The sequence below is a fragment of the Ursus maritimus genome, unplaced genomic scaffold (assembly GCF_017311325.1).
Source record: "Ursus maritimus isolate PB19 unplaced genomic scaffold, ASM1731132v1 scaffold_5, whole genome shotgun sequence".
In the NCBI taxonomy this organism is placed as follows: domain Eukaryota; kingdom Metazoa; phylum Chordata; class Mammalia; order Carnivora; family Ursidae; genus Ursus; species Ursus maritimus.
The window spans coordinates 8,420,867-8,436,121 of record NW_024426663.1 but is presented as its reverse complement, the minus strand read 5'-3'; the positions used below and the strand labels follow the sequence as shown (position 1 = coordinate 8,436,121).

General features: G+C 34.8%; 1 protein-coding gene across 5 annotated transcripts; it reads right to left on the bottom strand.

The window, feature by feature from the left end:
• Window positions 1-1,931: 1,931 nt before the first annotated feature.
• Window positions 1,932-14,921, bottom strand: NUDT12 (nudix hydrolase 12). Of its 5 annotated transcripts, none has more exons than XM_008683869.2 (7): window positions 14,291-14,921; window positions 11,572-11,783; window positions 10,403-10,992; window positions 7,329-7,496; window positions 5,758-5,871; window positions 3,333-3,532; window positions 1,932-2,358 (listed from the first exon to the last, which is right to left on the bottom strand). In XM_008683869.2, exons 1-7 carry the CDS (start codon window positions 14,321-14,323, stop codon window positions 2,248-2,250), a joined length of 1,428 nt encoding a protein of 475 aa, XP_008682091.1. In that variant the 5' UTR covers window positions 14,324-14,921; the 3' UTR covers window positions 1,932-2,247. The 5 variants fall into 5 exon arrangements, with proteins under 5 accessions (XP_008682091.1, XP_040477935.1, XP_008682094.1 ...); XM_040622001.1 differs by having other exon boundaries at window positions 11,572-11,779; window positions 14,375-14,921; XM_008683872.2 differs by having other exon boundaries at window positions 14,423-14,921.
• Window positions 14,922-15,255: the final 334 nt, after the last annotated feature.

Sequence of the window (15,255 nt, the reverse complement as noted above, 5' to 3'; positions counted from 1 at the left end):
ATTTTAATATATTGTTACTTCTATTTCCATTAGAATGCATTCATGGCACTTGAACCTCTAAAATTTCTTTGCTGTTCCTTTTATTTACATGTAGCTCTTCACCTCCCAGAGGTTAGCAATGTTAAGAATGATTATTAATAACAATAATTTACTGATTTTCCCTGAGTATAGGATTAAATATCCAAAACTAAATTTATAACTACATTTTGTTGATATTTTATATTTTACTTTGCTATCTGAACACAGAAACCTAGAACTTTATGATGTAATCTTAGAATCCCTAAGTAAATTTGGAGTAAAACTGAACCTCGGGTCATCACACTTCATAATAATCAAGGCACATTATTTTCTATGTACTTATGTAGTTCAAATTTTATTATGTATCTAAATGTCCAATGTAAGTCAATTTTGTCTAAAGTCCTGATACCAATAAGCTTTCATCAGTTACTAAGAAAATCATTGTTCACTAGTAAAATAAAGTTTTATCTAAGAAAATTATATTTAAATTAAATTATTTTAGTATCTAAAATTTTAATTAACAATATTGGTAAATTAAATTTGTTCTTATCATCCCTTATTTTAATTTATTCTACCTATATTTTTAGTAGTAGTTTCTACTTCCTATTAGAGGGAGAGTCCTGCACTAGGCTATATAGTACAGATTGTTAAAATTAAGTTATTTAGTTATAATTACAATTAATTGTAGGAACAATGGTAAGTTGTAAATGTGTAACTTTCATCAATTAATTAACTGATTCAACTTTTATGGATTAAATTAATTCACCTTTCAGGATTTCTTTTTCCTTATCTATAAAAGGTCACCGAACTACGTATATTATCCTTAAGGTCTCTTCCGGTTCTAACATAAAATAATAAAGACCCAAATTATCTAAATTTATACATTTGTAGACTAACTTTTAAAACAATTTCAAAAAAGCCTTATAAAATATAACAGTTCTATGTTGTAAAATTGTGAATTACTACAATTTACTTTTCTCTGAATCTTGCTGATTCAGTTCTAAGATATACTTATTTTATAAAGCCTTCTTAGAATGTGTTGAAATAGGGCCAAAATAAAAATGCTGCATTTGAATTTAATAAATATAATTAGTAATGATTACATAATTTTTTGCTAATGCAGATAAATCTCATCACAGAATGATACAAAGCCAGTGTTTTTATTGAATATGTAAATCTATCTGGGAAATATTTAACATCTGATCTTTGAGGAGAATTCCTTTCAAATATATTTAATTTCAGTGAGAAAGCAGAGAGTTTTGATTTGTCTTAAAAACAACTCTGAGTGTAATAGATAATTACACATATTATTTGATTTCAGGTTTAAGGAGGAGGTCCCATACATAGTGGTACGCTCTCACTTAAACTCTCCTCTCATGAAGGCATGGTATTCTGATCACTAGCAGAGTTGTTAAAGTAGAAAATTCTTAACACTGATCAAAACAGACGAGTGGCAGCACTAAAACAGCACCACTGCTATAACAATGAAACCAGGAGGAAAAAGTGGAATACGCTGAGAAGTGAGCAAAAATCAGCTACTGACGGCTGAAAGAATCTTTATGGTAATGAAAAGACTGGAAATGAAGCTTAAAATTCATTAACATTATTTTGTCTGATTTCTCAAGAATAGAACTTTAGTGATTGGTCTAATGCTTAAAAGAGGCACTGGAATTTAGGTTTGTTTACATTTTTTTTGTTTACATTTTTAGAACACACGCTTTACAACATGATTTTTCTTATTAGAAATATGGTTTTGTGGGGCGCCTGGGTGGCACAGCGGTTAAGCGTCTGCCTTCGGCTCAGGGCGTGATCCCAGCGATCTGGGATCGAGCCCCACATCAGGCTCTTCTGCTATGAGCCTGCTTCTTCCTCTCCCACTCCCCCTGCTTGTGTTCCCTCTCTCGCTGGCTGTCTCTATCTCTGTCAAATAAATAAAATCTTAAAAAAAAAAAAAAAAAAAGAAATATGGTTTTGTGAGACAGAATTGTGGAGCACAACCAAGAAAATGTGTGCAGAGGCTGATGTGGATTTAACAAAATCTGAGGCAGTGTTGTAATTTATAGAAACACAAATTCTAAGGTTAAGATGGAAAGTACATGTTGAAAATATTTCTGAAACCTAATATGATATTTTGTGTTGTGACATTCCAAAGAGCACTAAATATTTCTAATCTCACTTGAGGAATAAGTTATTAGAAATCAATTAATACTTAAAGTCTAGTTATTTGATTTAGAGATTGGGGTTCATTCCAATCCAGTGTTTGATTAACTGATGGGCAATAGCTCGGCTTGGTGGCACAAAGAATGCCTGCTGCTTCCCTTTGGTCAGAACATCCACAACCTAAAATACACGATAATAAAATGTATTAGGATTTCAACACTGTCATACTTAAATACCATTTCTATGCTTATATAATTTAACTAAAATGTGATGATTTTACAGTGCATAACAACAGTAAAGAGTGACAACATCCAAGTTCAACAAGCAAAATTTAGTACAGTATTTTTAGTTGATTCAATGAGTTAGTGAATCAATTAAAAAAATATTCCAGAAAGGCATATTCCCTTATGAAAATAAGGACATGAAAAAGAAAAGTATATGCTCCACACTTATTTTCAAAGTGAAGTCAACTTTTGCAACAGGTTCCCTTTTATAAGATTCTAAAAAACATTTAATTTCTACTTTTTGAAGTTGAGCATAAAATAAAATAAATTTTGTTTAGGCGAAGTCAGAAAGGATTTCAGGTCTTCACTACAAATAGTGTATCCATTTGTTTTCTACACAAATACTTTGGGTTAAGCAAAACACAGAGAAGTAATTTATCTTTCATTATGCTACTGAAGGATGACATTTTAAAAAGTTCTTATGAGTGTATCTTTTTTATATAGTTTTGTTATTCTTGTCCTTAAGCACATTTTAAAATGAACAAGAACTTTTCAAAAATTTTAAGCATTTTTACTGATGTTTTTTGAGAGCTACTTGTTTTAATGCTGTAAACTAAAATACAAAATGTCTAAGAATAATCTTCCTGTTTCTCATCTTTGAAATAATGTTTACCTATTTTAAGTCCATCGAAAAGCATCACTAATCTGAAGGAACGGCATTTGAAATTAGAAAATGGCACAGAATCATTAACTAGAAGAACCTCACAGAATGAGTTAACATAGGACACATCAATTACACTGTAATCCATGCATGATGGGTGGGCCATACCTATTCATTCAACTTGGTGAAAACATGTATCCTTGCTGCATGCCCAAACTGATACAGTCAGAGAACAATCAATAGAAGGAGGAAATTAAATTGAACTTTACCTGTTCTCTAGTGAACCAGCGGGCATCCTCTATTTCATTCTTGTCAACTTTAATTTCTGTAGACACTGCCACAGCTAAGCAACCAATCATTAAGGAGGAGGGCATTGGCCATGGCTGACAAGAGACATACTGAACATGGCCAACTTTGACTCCACTTTCCTCTTCTACTTCTCTCCGAACAGCATCTTCTATTGTCTCTCCTAATCAAATGGGGCAAAATAACAAGTAGCTGATGAACATGCCTTGGACATTTTGTGCTCTGAATGGTTCAAACATTTGGAAATCAGTTTGGACAGAAACCCAATTCAAAGAATGAGAAAGCCTAAAACTAGACTGGAATTAAAAAAAAAATTATTTCTTAAAGTATAGGACCACATACATAATCAAAATGCCAGAAAACTTTTCTTGAAGTTCCAAATTTTTTGGTTACAGTGTAAAAATGTTAACATCTACAACTATCCAGCACCTGCTATTAGCTAAACACTATGCAAACATTTTATATATTATCTCATTTATGTATTAACACTAAATAGTTATAAATTATCATTCCAAGATTTTTATAAATGGCTAGCCTTTTCCTTACTAAAATTTTTTCTTATGTTGTCAAACAATTATTGCTGATAACTTCTCTCAAAAAGAGTTAAAAACCACATTAACACTAAAAGTTTAAAAACCACATAAGATGAAACAGTATTTTTTTCTTTCTAAATGATTTTTTTCTTCTAGATGACTGTTGACTCAGGTATGATAAAGTAGTGCCTAGAAATGTACTTTCTATTTCTGATTTGTTAGAACTGAGAATTAGGATAAAGGGAATGGTTTCTAAGTTTATCTGAAAGTTTAGAAATATTTTGCTATTTAAATATAGCTTTTTATTTCAAATACGGTGATATATTTCCTATATTAAAATTAACAACTTATGTTCACCAAAAAAATACAGTGGAAAGGTATGTCATAGACTAGCGTTAAGATATTTGCAAGACCATAGCTAAAGATTAGCATACAATACATACTACAAAACTCCTAAAGTGAGAAAAAAGGATAAACAACCAAAACAGAATTAGGCAAAGAATGTAACATGTAAAACTCAGAGAAAATCAAAACTGGATGCCTAGAACATGTTTGAAAAGATGCTCCATCAGTAGGGAAATTAGAATGAAAACTATAATAACACTAACTCATACCTATCAGAATGGCAAATTATAAAGTATGAAAATCCTAACTTGGTGAAGATGTGGAACAGTAGACATTTCATGTGCTGTTAGAAAGAGTGCAAACTGATAGGGACACTTCAGAGAGCAAGTTGGCAATGTCTACGAAAGGTTAGGATGCTCATATCCTACGAGCTAACAATTCTACTCTCAAGTATATGCTTTTGCTAACTCTTGCAAATGTGTACAAGGAGTAGTGTAAGAATATTCTTTGCAGCGTTGTTTGCAATAGCAAAAACTGATATACTGTTCAAAGCAGAATGGATGAATTAGAGTATTTATAAATAAAATGGTACACAGCAGTTAAAAAAAAAAAAACAGCCTAGAGTTACTAGACAGCATAGTGATAAGAGCATGGACTCAGCCAAATTGCCCAGGTTTGTATCCCTGCCCTACCACTGATTAGCTGTTTGATATTAGGCAAGTGACTCAGCTCCTGTACCTCTGTGCCCTCCCTGTAAAACTGCTGTAATAGTACCTACCTTATAAGGCTGTATGAGGATCATATGATTCAATATATGGAAAGCCTTCAAAACAGAGTGGGGCATAAAGTATGTTTACTACTATTATTATCATCAGTGCAGATTAATACTGGAAGTTAAGATAAACATGTATATTAATTATCATTTATTCCACAGATATTTATTGAACTCCTACTACATATAAGGCACTGCTCTAAGGGTGTGGGCTACAATGATGAATGAAATAAAGTCCCAGCCCTTATGCAACTTACTTTCTGGTATGAGCAGATAATAAATGAGTAGATAGATAAATAGGTACATACATCAGATAATAAATATAGAGATACATTCATTCATACATACCATGTCAGGTGGTAATGAGTGCTATAGGGAAAAATCAGGCAGGATGACAGAATTGTGATTGCAGGGTACAATGCTAACTAATGTATTTGGAGCTATCTGGGAAGGCCTCTTTGAAAAGGTGACACAGTTGGGTCTAGTAAAGAAGGAAGTGAGGTGTAAGTCATGCAGATACTTTGGTAATAGTAATATATGAAAGAGGAAATGCTGAATTTTTAAAAGACAAAATTATTCTGCTAAAAACAAATATCACATCACTTAAAATACATAGAAAATATTTTAAAATATCCCAGTTTCATAGCATGATAATTTGTCAAATGCTATCTAAAATTTTTATTTGAAAATTATAGGTTAAAGGAAGATTATTATTAAAATTATTAAGAAAAGGCTTACCAGGTTCAATAAATCCAGCAAGGCAAGTAAACATGCCTGGCGGAAATCTTTTCTGCCTGCCTAAAAGACATTTGGTCCCATCTGGATGAATAACTTGCATGATTACTACTGGATCTGTTTTTAAAAAAAATCAGATTAATTAATGATAGGAAAAAATAATTTAGACTCATTGTGTAAAGTCACTGTCAAATAGTATAATAAAAAGGTATATCTCCTATAAGAACAAGACTCTTATCTAATTATGAGATTGTTTCTTTCTGCCTGATGACAGAATATTTCAGGGAAATTGCATAGAATAGAATATTATAGACTAAAGGAAGACCAATTTTGTCTTCTTCTTAATAGCAACATTTATTATATACTTATGGTATGCTATGCATATATTTTAATTATAGAAAAGTTAGAGTAGGTTTTTTTTTTAAAGATTTTATTTATTTATTTGACAGAGAGAAAGAGAGCGCACAAGTAGGGGAGTAGCGGGCAGGGGGAGAAACAGACTCCCCTCTGAGCAAGGAGCCTGATGTGGGACTCGGTTCCAGGACCGCGGGATCATGACCTGAGCTGAAGGCAGACGCTTAATGACTGGGCCACCCAGGCATCCCAAGAGTAGGTATTATACGGCATGAAGAAAATACAAGTTTTACTATAATAAATGTGAATTTTCCTCTCCCTTCCATCCTAATCCTGAACAAATGTTTTTAAAAGCTAATGCGGCTCTACGACTAAGTTTAAGCCAATAAAAAGATAAAATTTAAATTAAATAACAGTTTATTTCCCAGAAGTCATTAATGCAGTGAATTCCCCTTACTAGATCATGATTGAAAACAGGAATCAAATGTAAGACTCCAGAGCAGTAAAACCAGGTGTCAAAAAATCATGCATTTTACTCTCAGGAAACTTCCTCAGGTATTGCTCAGTTTATCTATCATTTTTCACAAGTTTTAAAGGACTAGGTTCTCAGATTTCCAAACCTACAGAAGACTCCAAAGCAGCAATGAGGAGGAGGAGAGAAGGTATAGGTAGACAATGGCAGTAATGAAAAGCTAGCTCCAGGCTGTACTGCTTTGGTGATGCCTTGAATAGGCACTGAATTGTTGGGGTATTTTTTTTTTTTTTTTTTTGGTCTCTGCACTAGGTGGACCCAGACTTTTGAAATCATATATTTTAACACATCAAATTCACATTGATTAACTCAGAGTTAAGAGATGGCTAATTAGGGATGCCTGGGTGGCTCAGTCAGTTAAACATCTGCGTTTAGCTCAGGGTCCTGGGATCAAGTCTCACATTGGGCTCCTTGCTCAGCGGGGAGTCTGCTTCTCCCTCTGCTTGTGCTCTCTCTCTGACAAATAAATAAATAAAATCTTAAAAAAAAAGGCTAATTATGTACAATGTCCCTTACTTAGAGGTCATGAAACTATATAATACTTTAATACTTATAATCTTAAGTTATATTAAATATGCTTTTAATAAAAAGGTGAACCCCTCAACAACTCAAAATCTTGTCTTCCTAGACTGTCCTATTCCCTAAGATTCCAGATGGCTGAGATTTCCCTGTAAAGCAAAAGGCTTACCAACTCTTGGATATGATGTATTGTGAACACCATGGAGGCTAGGACAGTCGTCTTTTAAGCATACTCTTTTGTAGCCGCCTTCCTCAATTTTAGTCGCACTTCCACAGGTTGGGCAGAACTTATATCGACTGTGCCAGGCAAGAACGGATCTTGCTTGAGCTACAACCCCTTTAAGAGAGGCATAAAAAGTTTTAATTCTGTGATAAACTGTAAACAAATTAATATCAAAGTAAAATGTTCATAAGTCAAGGCATACACTATATTTTTTGAATAGCTACTTGATTGAGAATTTTCATATTCCTATTTTTATGATGTATATTTCTTTTGAAGTAAAATATTTAATCCAACAGATGACAAATGAAAATCTGATTTAACTTTAATTTGAACTAATAAAATATAACTCTCATGTAAGATAGTTGCTAGCACACCTATCTTACTATATTAGCTCAGGCTTTTACTATAGGTGATTTTTAAATTTTAGATACACAAGATTCTAGTGTATAGTCATTTTACAAATACTGACTTTACAATAATGACTTTTATAAAAATACACTATGCAGCCACTTCGTAATTTAGAGTTGGACTATAAAGAAAATATTAATAGGAAACTGCAGGAATTCTCCTTTCCTGGGTGCCTAAACAACTACCAGTCCATGTCACTATGAAACATATCCTGTTTACAACTGGAAACTGCAAAAGATATTAAAAAAGTATTATATTTATAATATTCATGGTTAACTTTGTTCATGAAAAAAAATGCCTATAAGAATAAATCTTAGAATATATATACTTTGGCTATAGTCTTTACCCTGGTACTTCAAAAAAGAATATGGCCTGACCAGAAATGTTATAGTTGAAGCAATAAAACTAGAAATGCTACATTTGCATTTGCTTGACAAACTTGCTCTCATTAAAATACATTATTTGGTTTAAGGATTTTGGGAAAAAAAAAAAGCAAAATAATCATAAACAATAACAATGTTTCAAACTGGGAAAAACAAAATAAACAATACATAATAACAAATTAATACTGAAATTCCACAAACCATAGGCAACATTAAATATTTCCCTACTACGTTACCTTGTAATACGTAATTTATGCTGTCTACATTATTTCAATATTGTTTCAATAAGAAAAGCTAGCATTTATTGAGTACCAACTATGTGTGAAGCATCATGCAAAGATCTTTACATATATCATCTTATTTATTTATTCATGAAGAACACAACAGATATATTTCTAATGGACTACATGATACAGAGGGTAGTGTGGTATCGATGGATAGTATGAATGACAAATAATAGAAATGTATTTTATGTGGAAGTAAATAAAAATACTTACATAGCTCAATGGGTTACCTCATCTTATTTAATGTTTAGAGCAATCCTATGATGTAGGTACTATTATTATCCTCTTTTTCTAGAGGAGGAAACTGAGGCACAAAGAGGTTAACTGTGGAAGTTTACATAGCAAGTGAATAAAAGGGAGAGAGAAATGGAGAGAGAGATCCTTTTGATCTTAAAATTATATAGCTACAAAGAAAAGATATTTTCTTTAAAAAGCGCAATGTTTTCTCCACAGATGTGAAGAATAAAACATACCAATCCAGACTTTGGGAGGAGATAATCTAAGCAGGCTCTGGAAGGGCCCACCACACATCTAAGGGAAGGTGGACATTGCCAAGTGACCCCTACCTTACCTCCCATTAACCTGTCAGTCTACCATAATTTAGCTTATTGATCACGCCTCTTGTCAAATTCATCAACAGCTTCATACTACCAAAATGAAAGATCCTTAAAAAGAAAAATCTTTGTTTATCTTATTCAAATTCTCAACAGCATTCAATATATTTGACTACTTCCTCCTTGAAATACTCTGCTCCTTTGATTTCCATGAGCACATTCTCTTTATGGCCACACTGTCAACAATAGCTTTGATAGCTCTTCTTTCTACCTGACCTCAAAATTTAGGGGGATTCAGGTATGATTCTGAGGCTCTCTTTCTTGCTGGTGCTCAACTATCTCAATTTCCTGAGATTTAAATGTCATGTTCGCGTTGATGACTCCCACATGGGTATCTCCAGTTCACACCTCTCCTCTGTGCTGCAGATTCTATCATCCTTCTCTAAAACTGAACAGGCTCAAAACTAAAATCTTGGTTTATTTACTTCAAGTCTGTCTTGCTTCCCTTGCTCAACCTGTCACCCTATATTATTTTATCAAGAAACAGTATCACTGTCCACCAAATTACTAAAGTCTCAAACCTGGCAATCATTTTTGATCTTTTCTTTCATCATTATATACCCCATACCCAATCCATCAGCAAGTGCTGATGATTTTCTCTCTAAAACATACCTTGAATGTACCCCTTTTCTCCATCTCTTCCATTGTCACTTTAATTCAGGCTGTAGTCCAGGTTACTGTCATCTCTCAGTTACAACAGTCTCAACCTACTGATCAAGCCCTATCAGTTTTACCTCCAGAACATCTCAAACTCTCCCTTTCTCTCCATCAGTGCAATCCACTGCAACCTCTTACTTGAGCTATTTTAATCTCCAATCCCCTCTTAACAAGACTTCTGACTTCACACTTAATTACCTACAATTCATGATCTACAAAGCAGGCAGAGGGAGGGTTTTTGTTTCTTTTTAAACCATAGGTCAGGTTACACAATTTAAATGGAATTTAGAATAAAACCATCGCATATCAGGCCCCACATGAACTAGCATACTCAGCAATAGAAAACAAAATAGTCAAGCCTTTGCCATCATGTTCAGTGTAGAGCAAGTGCTCCATAATTATTCACTGAAGAATCAACTTAAAATCAGCATGCATTAGGATTAATTCTGGGGAAACTAATCTTGGCTGATTAAAACTGCTGTAACTGCTCAGGAGAGCAGTCCCCTAGAATGAGAACTTTAGGAAAGTTCTAATTAAGACAGTCTAATTTCATTGCTTACTGAAAGAAGTTGCCTCCTAGAAATGTAGATATGTATAACTCCAACACAGTTCCAAAAACCAGATTATTACCAACAGGTAATTATTACAACAGGTAAACCATGTTCACTTCTTACCAGCTTCTTTTTCTTTCAACTGCAGAAGAGCTGGCATTGGAGGATGAAGAAAATAACAATTTTCATGTCTTTGCTTAAATTCTTCAGCAGCAACAGGATCTATACCTAGAGCAAACCAGGCAACCAACCCATCTTCTTCTTCTCTTGGGACTTCTCCAGCATAATTAAATGACTCTTTTTTCATTTCAAGTTCTACTCCAAGAAAAATCAAGGTGATCTTTTCACGCTGAGCCAAGTAACTTTTTATGTCTGTGTAGTTCAGCGGACAAAGCCTGACTTCTGGCTGTTGGAAACTTTCTTTATTGCCACCTAGAGTAACCAAGGGATTTAAATCTGAGAAAAGGATATAAACTGTGGCTGGATGGCTTTCTTTAGCTAGTAGCCAGTCAGAATTATTTCTTTTTTCACTTTTTCGATCTAATAGTGTCCTGCTAAAATAATTTTCACATTCTTCCACTTCATTAGTTAGGAACCAAGGCTTCATACCACCTTTAGCATTAGCTAGTAAGTTAGCTATATGCTTATAACCCCAAAATTTAGCAATATCCAGTGCAGTCTGCCTTGATTTATTGACAATGGCTCTGTCACACCTACAGGTGGAAAGAAAAATAAAATAGGAAATAAACATTTTCTTTAATATTTATTACAATAAAATATTTCCAGATGCACATGATAGCCCCTCTAATGATTATTATGTAGATTTTTTCTTTTAGTACATAATTTACTAACAGGAAGGTTAAAAGAAATAATCATAAATGATGAAAAGTTAGAGATAGTAGATATTTAACATTTCTGGAAAATTATGAAATAAAAAACAGTATGTCTTATGTGTTGTAAGAAGAAATTAAAATTTTATGAGGGGTTCTTGATAGTCATGTGGGTTAGTCATTTTTTTTTTTTAGTTAGTCATGTATTTTTTATTTGGGAGAAAAAGATTAGACTGACTCGTAAATTTGCTTTGCTACTAAGTATGAAGGATTATTCCCTCAAAAAAAGAAGTTAAAAGCTTTTAGTTAGATACTATGCTATGTATTTATATAATAAAAATGGTCAATGAGTTATTTACAAGCCCAATGGTACAAATATGGCTACAAGAAAAATTTAAAAGGAATTATGCAACCCAGAAATTAAACCAGAGCCCTTCAAGTAGTAGCGCCTAAAATGTTTACCCTTTCTCAAGTAGAAATTGGACAACATCTGGGTGCCCATTCCTTGCAGCATACATTAAAGCAGTCCAGCCATTTTCAGAAGTTTCATTGAGAAGAAATGGAGAATGACTGAGGATTACTGTTAAACTGGCAATATCTCCTTCTGCAGCTGAATAGTGAAGCTGGGAAATTATTTCTTGCTTTGGGCTTCTTTTTATAGAAGACATTTCTTCCTTAAAAAGAGGAAAATAGAAAAAAAAAACCCTCATTTTCAGTTGCTATTTATTCAATGGTGGAACATTATCTGAATATAGATATAATTAGGATAGTTATGGTTTTTAAAGCTATATACTCTTCAAAAGTTAATACTCAACTGTCATCATAGCACTCATTTCAAAATTGTCTTAAATATAATTTAAATTTTAAATATAATTCAACATGGGATGTATAACATATGTATAAAGAGCTTTGGTAATAAAGACAAGTGGGGGCATATCCTTGAGAAGGGGTGTCAAGTAAAAAACATTGCAAAGAGGAGGAGGTATCTAAAGAAGACAGGAGGGATTTCAATATAGATCAGGGGAATGAGGGGAGTTCCAGAAATCAAGTCAGAAGTTTTTTAGCAGATGACTAGTATTCTCTTAGATTCTATGGTACCAGAAACAGGTGCCTGCCCTTAGGAAAATTATGATACTACAGCTGATTATTCAAAACTTGTGTTAAGTCTCACATGAAAACGATTTATTGCTTTCTCATGCACAATTAATTCTACAATCCATCTGGGATTGATTTTTGTTCATAGTGTGAAGTAGGGGCAAGATACATTTTTATCACAGTGGATAATCCATATGACTTGGGACCATTCTTAAAATTACCATTTGTCCCGTTGCACTGCAGGTATCATCTTTGTCATAAGTCAGATGACCATAAAATTTGGATCTATTTTTGAACATTGTTCATTTTGTCACTTTGTCAAAATTTGAATCAAAGAAGCTTTTTAAACCATTAACTTTGTCTGCTTTATTACTTGCTTGTTTCAGTAAGAAAAAAATATAGAAAATGTTTCATACTTCTTCATAAATGTCTCAACGTGGATTTTAAGTGGTAGGGCACAAACTGAGCTATTCTTTGTGGAAATGGTTCATGCTTAAGTTCTCTATGAGAACAATATATTTCTTTTAAGGTATGAATTTTTGCTTAGTGAAATGCTATTTAAGAATTGATTTGGGATTCTAACTAGGTTTATATCATTCTAAGCATTAAGTTATTTAGGCTAAAAAGGAAAGGTTATAATCCATACATTTTGACTGCTGTTGTCTCTAGTGTTCTCACACTGCAATTTGGCTGATCAATATTATAGTAGAGGGAGTATGAACAAAATTTAGGGAAAAATGGGCTGAAAAGATTAATTGTTCACCTTTCCTGTTTGTATCTTTCTGCTACTTATAAAAAGCTCAAATCTGACTACACACAAAAGAGGTGGGTAGGTGGACGGGTGAAATAGGGGACTAGAATTGAAGAGTATACTGGATGAGCACTCAATAGTGTACAGAATTATTGAATCACAATATTGTATACCTGAAACTAATATAACAATGTTAACTATACTGGGATTAAAATAAAAGACTTAAAAAAAAAACTACTCGCAGGAATGGTGAAAATATATTTATAATTTAAATTAGGGGGAGTGACTTCTATCTTAAAAAACAATTCATTTCTTTACTGCAGAATTTACTTCACTGTTCTTATTGAGATTTCTAAATGCTTTACAAATTTATCAGTAACAAAAGCTACAAGTTTTCAGGATTTTATTTTGAATCATTGCTGTATACTGACTCACGTACGGTGTCCCTTCCAAGTTGCCTTTCCCTAAACTGATTTTCCACAAAATATGACATAGGTTCTTCAGGTAGGTTTACTTTAAGCTATATTTTACTGTTGCAAGTTCTGAGGTCATAGTCAGTTCTTCACTCTCTCCACAGGCCACTCCACAAGGCGGAGTGCAAAACTGTCCTCCAAAAATAAAGTACCATTCACTACCTCCAGTGCAATTCTTATGCCTACAGTGTTCTCAGGACAAAGGCAGTGAAAATGTTTACTTTCTCCCTTAACTTTTTTTTTTTTTAGCATAGCCATCTAGAAGCAACCATTTCTCATTCCAGAGAATCACACAAAATCTTCAATTCAGCTCTACTGTTGGATTTACTTTTTCATTTCCCAGTAACAGGTTTTCCACAAGGTAAGGCTCTAAAGGCAGGACGAGGTGATTCACTCAGCAAAATGCTGCCCCTGCTTTCCAAAAGGAACACAGACCATCCTGAGAGGTCGTTTAACCAAACCACATCCACTTTTACCGATGTGTACCCGGGGCCCATGACTTGCTCAAGGTCTCATGGTTCAAGAGACAGGGCAGAGTTCAAAGACAGCTCTGTCAGTGAAGTTACTGACCATTATTTAACGAATTCCACGTCCTTCGGCATTCAAGGTGGCCATTTAACAAGTCAAGCGCCACCTACACAAGGTCTCTCCAAGCAGTTAAATGCCTTGAGATAGTTCACTTTCTTGCCACTACTGTGAGACTCCTTCTTTTAAAAGGGAATATGCAGTTGAAGCAGCACTTCGTTTTCCCCACCTCAAAGACGGGGCTTAAAACGTCACCAGCAGCCCACCGGCTGCGCCCCCTGCCCTCTCCCGGGAAGCCAGGGCTACCAGCCCACAGCTCCCGTGCCTGCACCCTCACCGCATTCCGAGGCTGCGCCGAACAACCCAGCATAGCCAGGCCAACAGCGCTGAGATCAAAAAGCACTGAGAACTGGTCACCCACCGAAGGGAGGGCACCGGGGCCGACCAACTAGTCGTCGCAGCTACTAACCCAAAGCTGACCAGAGTAGAGGAAAGCAGGATATAGCCGCAAGACTGGGAAAACCCCGCTCTCACTCTTCCGGGCGCCGGATTCAGCCTTCCCGACTTCCGGAGGAGGGTCGCTGTCCTCGAGCGGTTTTATGGGAAATGTAGTTTGTCGCAAATTGTGAGCGATCCGTGAAGGGGCGGGGCTTGGGGGGTGAAGGCATTGGGGAGTCTTGGCGGGAGGTCCAGGCTGTGACGTCCAGCTTCTTGGCGGTGAGTGAAAGGCTGGTTTCCCTTCCCGGTACCCAGATGTGTGAAGTGTGGTGCGGACGACGGAAAACTGTAGGTCTGTGGAAGCTGTTTTAAGTTTTCCAGTGTTTTCACATCCAGTTCCCTAACCTTCTTTCTTGTACGGTCCGATGCAGTGGCGTGTTCAAAGCATTCTTTTACCTGGAATACTGTCTGGACAACTTACTCCAGTGCGTGACCTTAAAACAGTTGTGCACCTCTGAACCTAAACTCGTCATGTGCAAAATGGTACCATGCATTCATGCCTCCTTCATTTAATCGTCCTTTAAAAATTATATATCAAGTGCCCACAACACCTCCTTGGGTTATGCGGTTAAAAGAGGATAATGTATTCAAAGCTCTTATGAAGTTTAGAATTTAGAGTTAGTACTCACAGCACAATTATTATTCGTGCTGTTATTTCACTTCCTGTGCTTTCAAATTCCAAAACCTGAAGTTATGTTGAGTCCGAGATTGCAAAACTAGGTGTTGGGAGTCTCCTAGACCAGGGCTTTTTTTCTTTACTAAACTGCCACCTTGGCAATCAGCAAGTTGAGTTGGATAAGGCTG

What these genes read in the sequence shown, in the direction of transcription:
- NUDT12 (XM_008683869.2), bottom strand. Translation starts at nt 14,323, where the DNA reads ATGCTGGGTTGTTCGGCGCAGCCTCGGAATGCG. An exon ending in GTTGAAAGAAAAAGAAGCTG is followed by an intron (nt 7,497 to 10,402) that starts GTAAGAAGTGAA and finishes CCTCTCTTAAAG; the next exon opens with GGGTTGTAGCTCAAGCAAGA. An exon ending in TACATCATATCCAAGAGTTG is followed by an intron (nt 5,872 to 7,328) that starts GTAAGCCTTTTG and finishes TTTTAAAAACAG; the next exon opens with ATCCAGTAGTAATCATGCAA.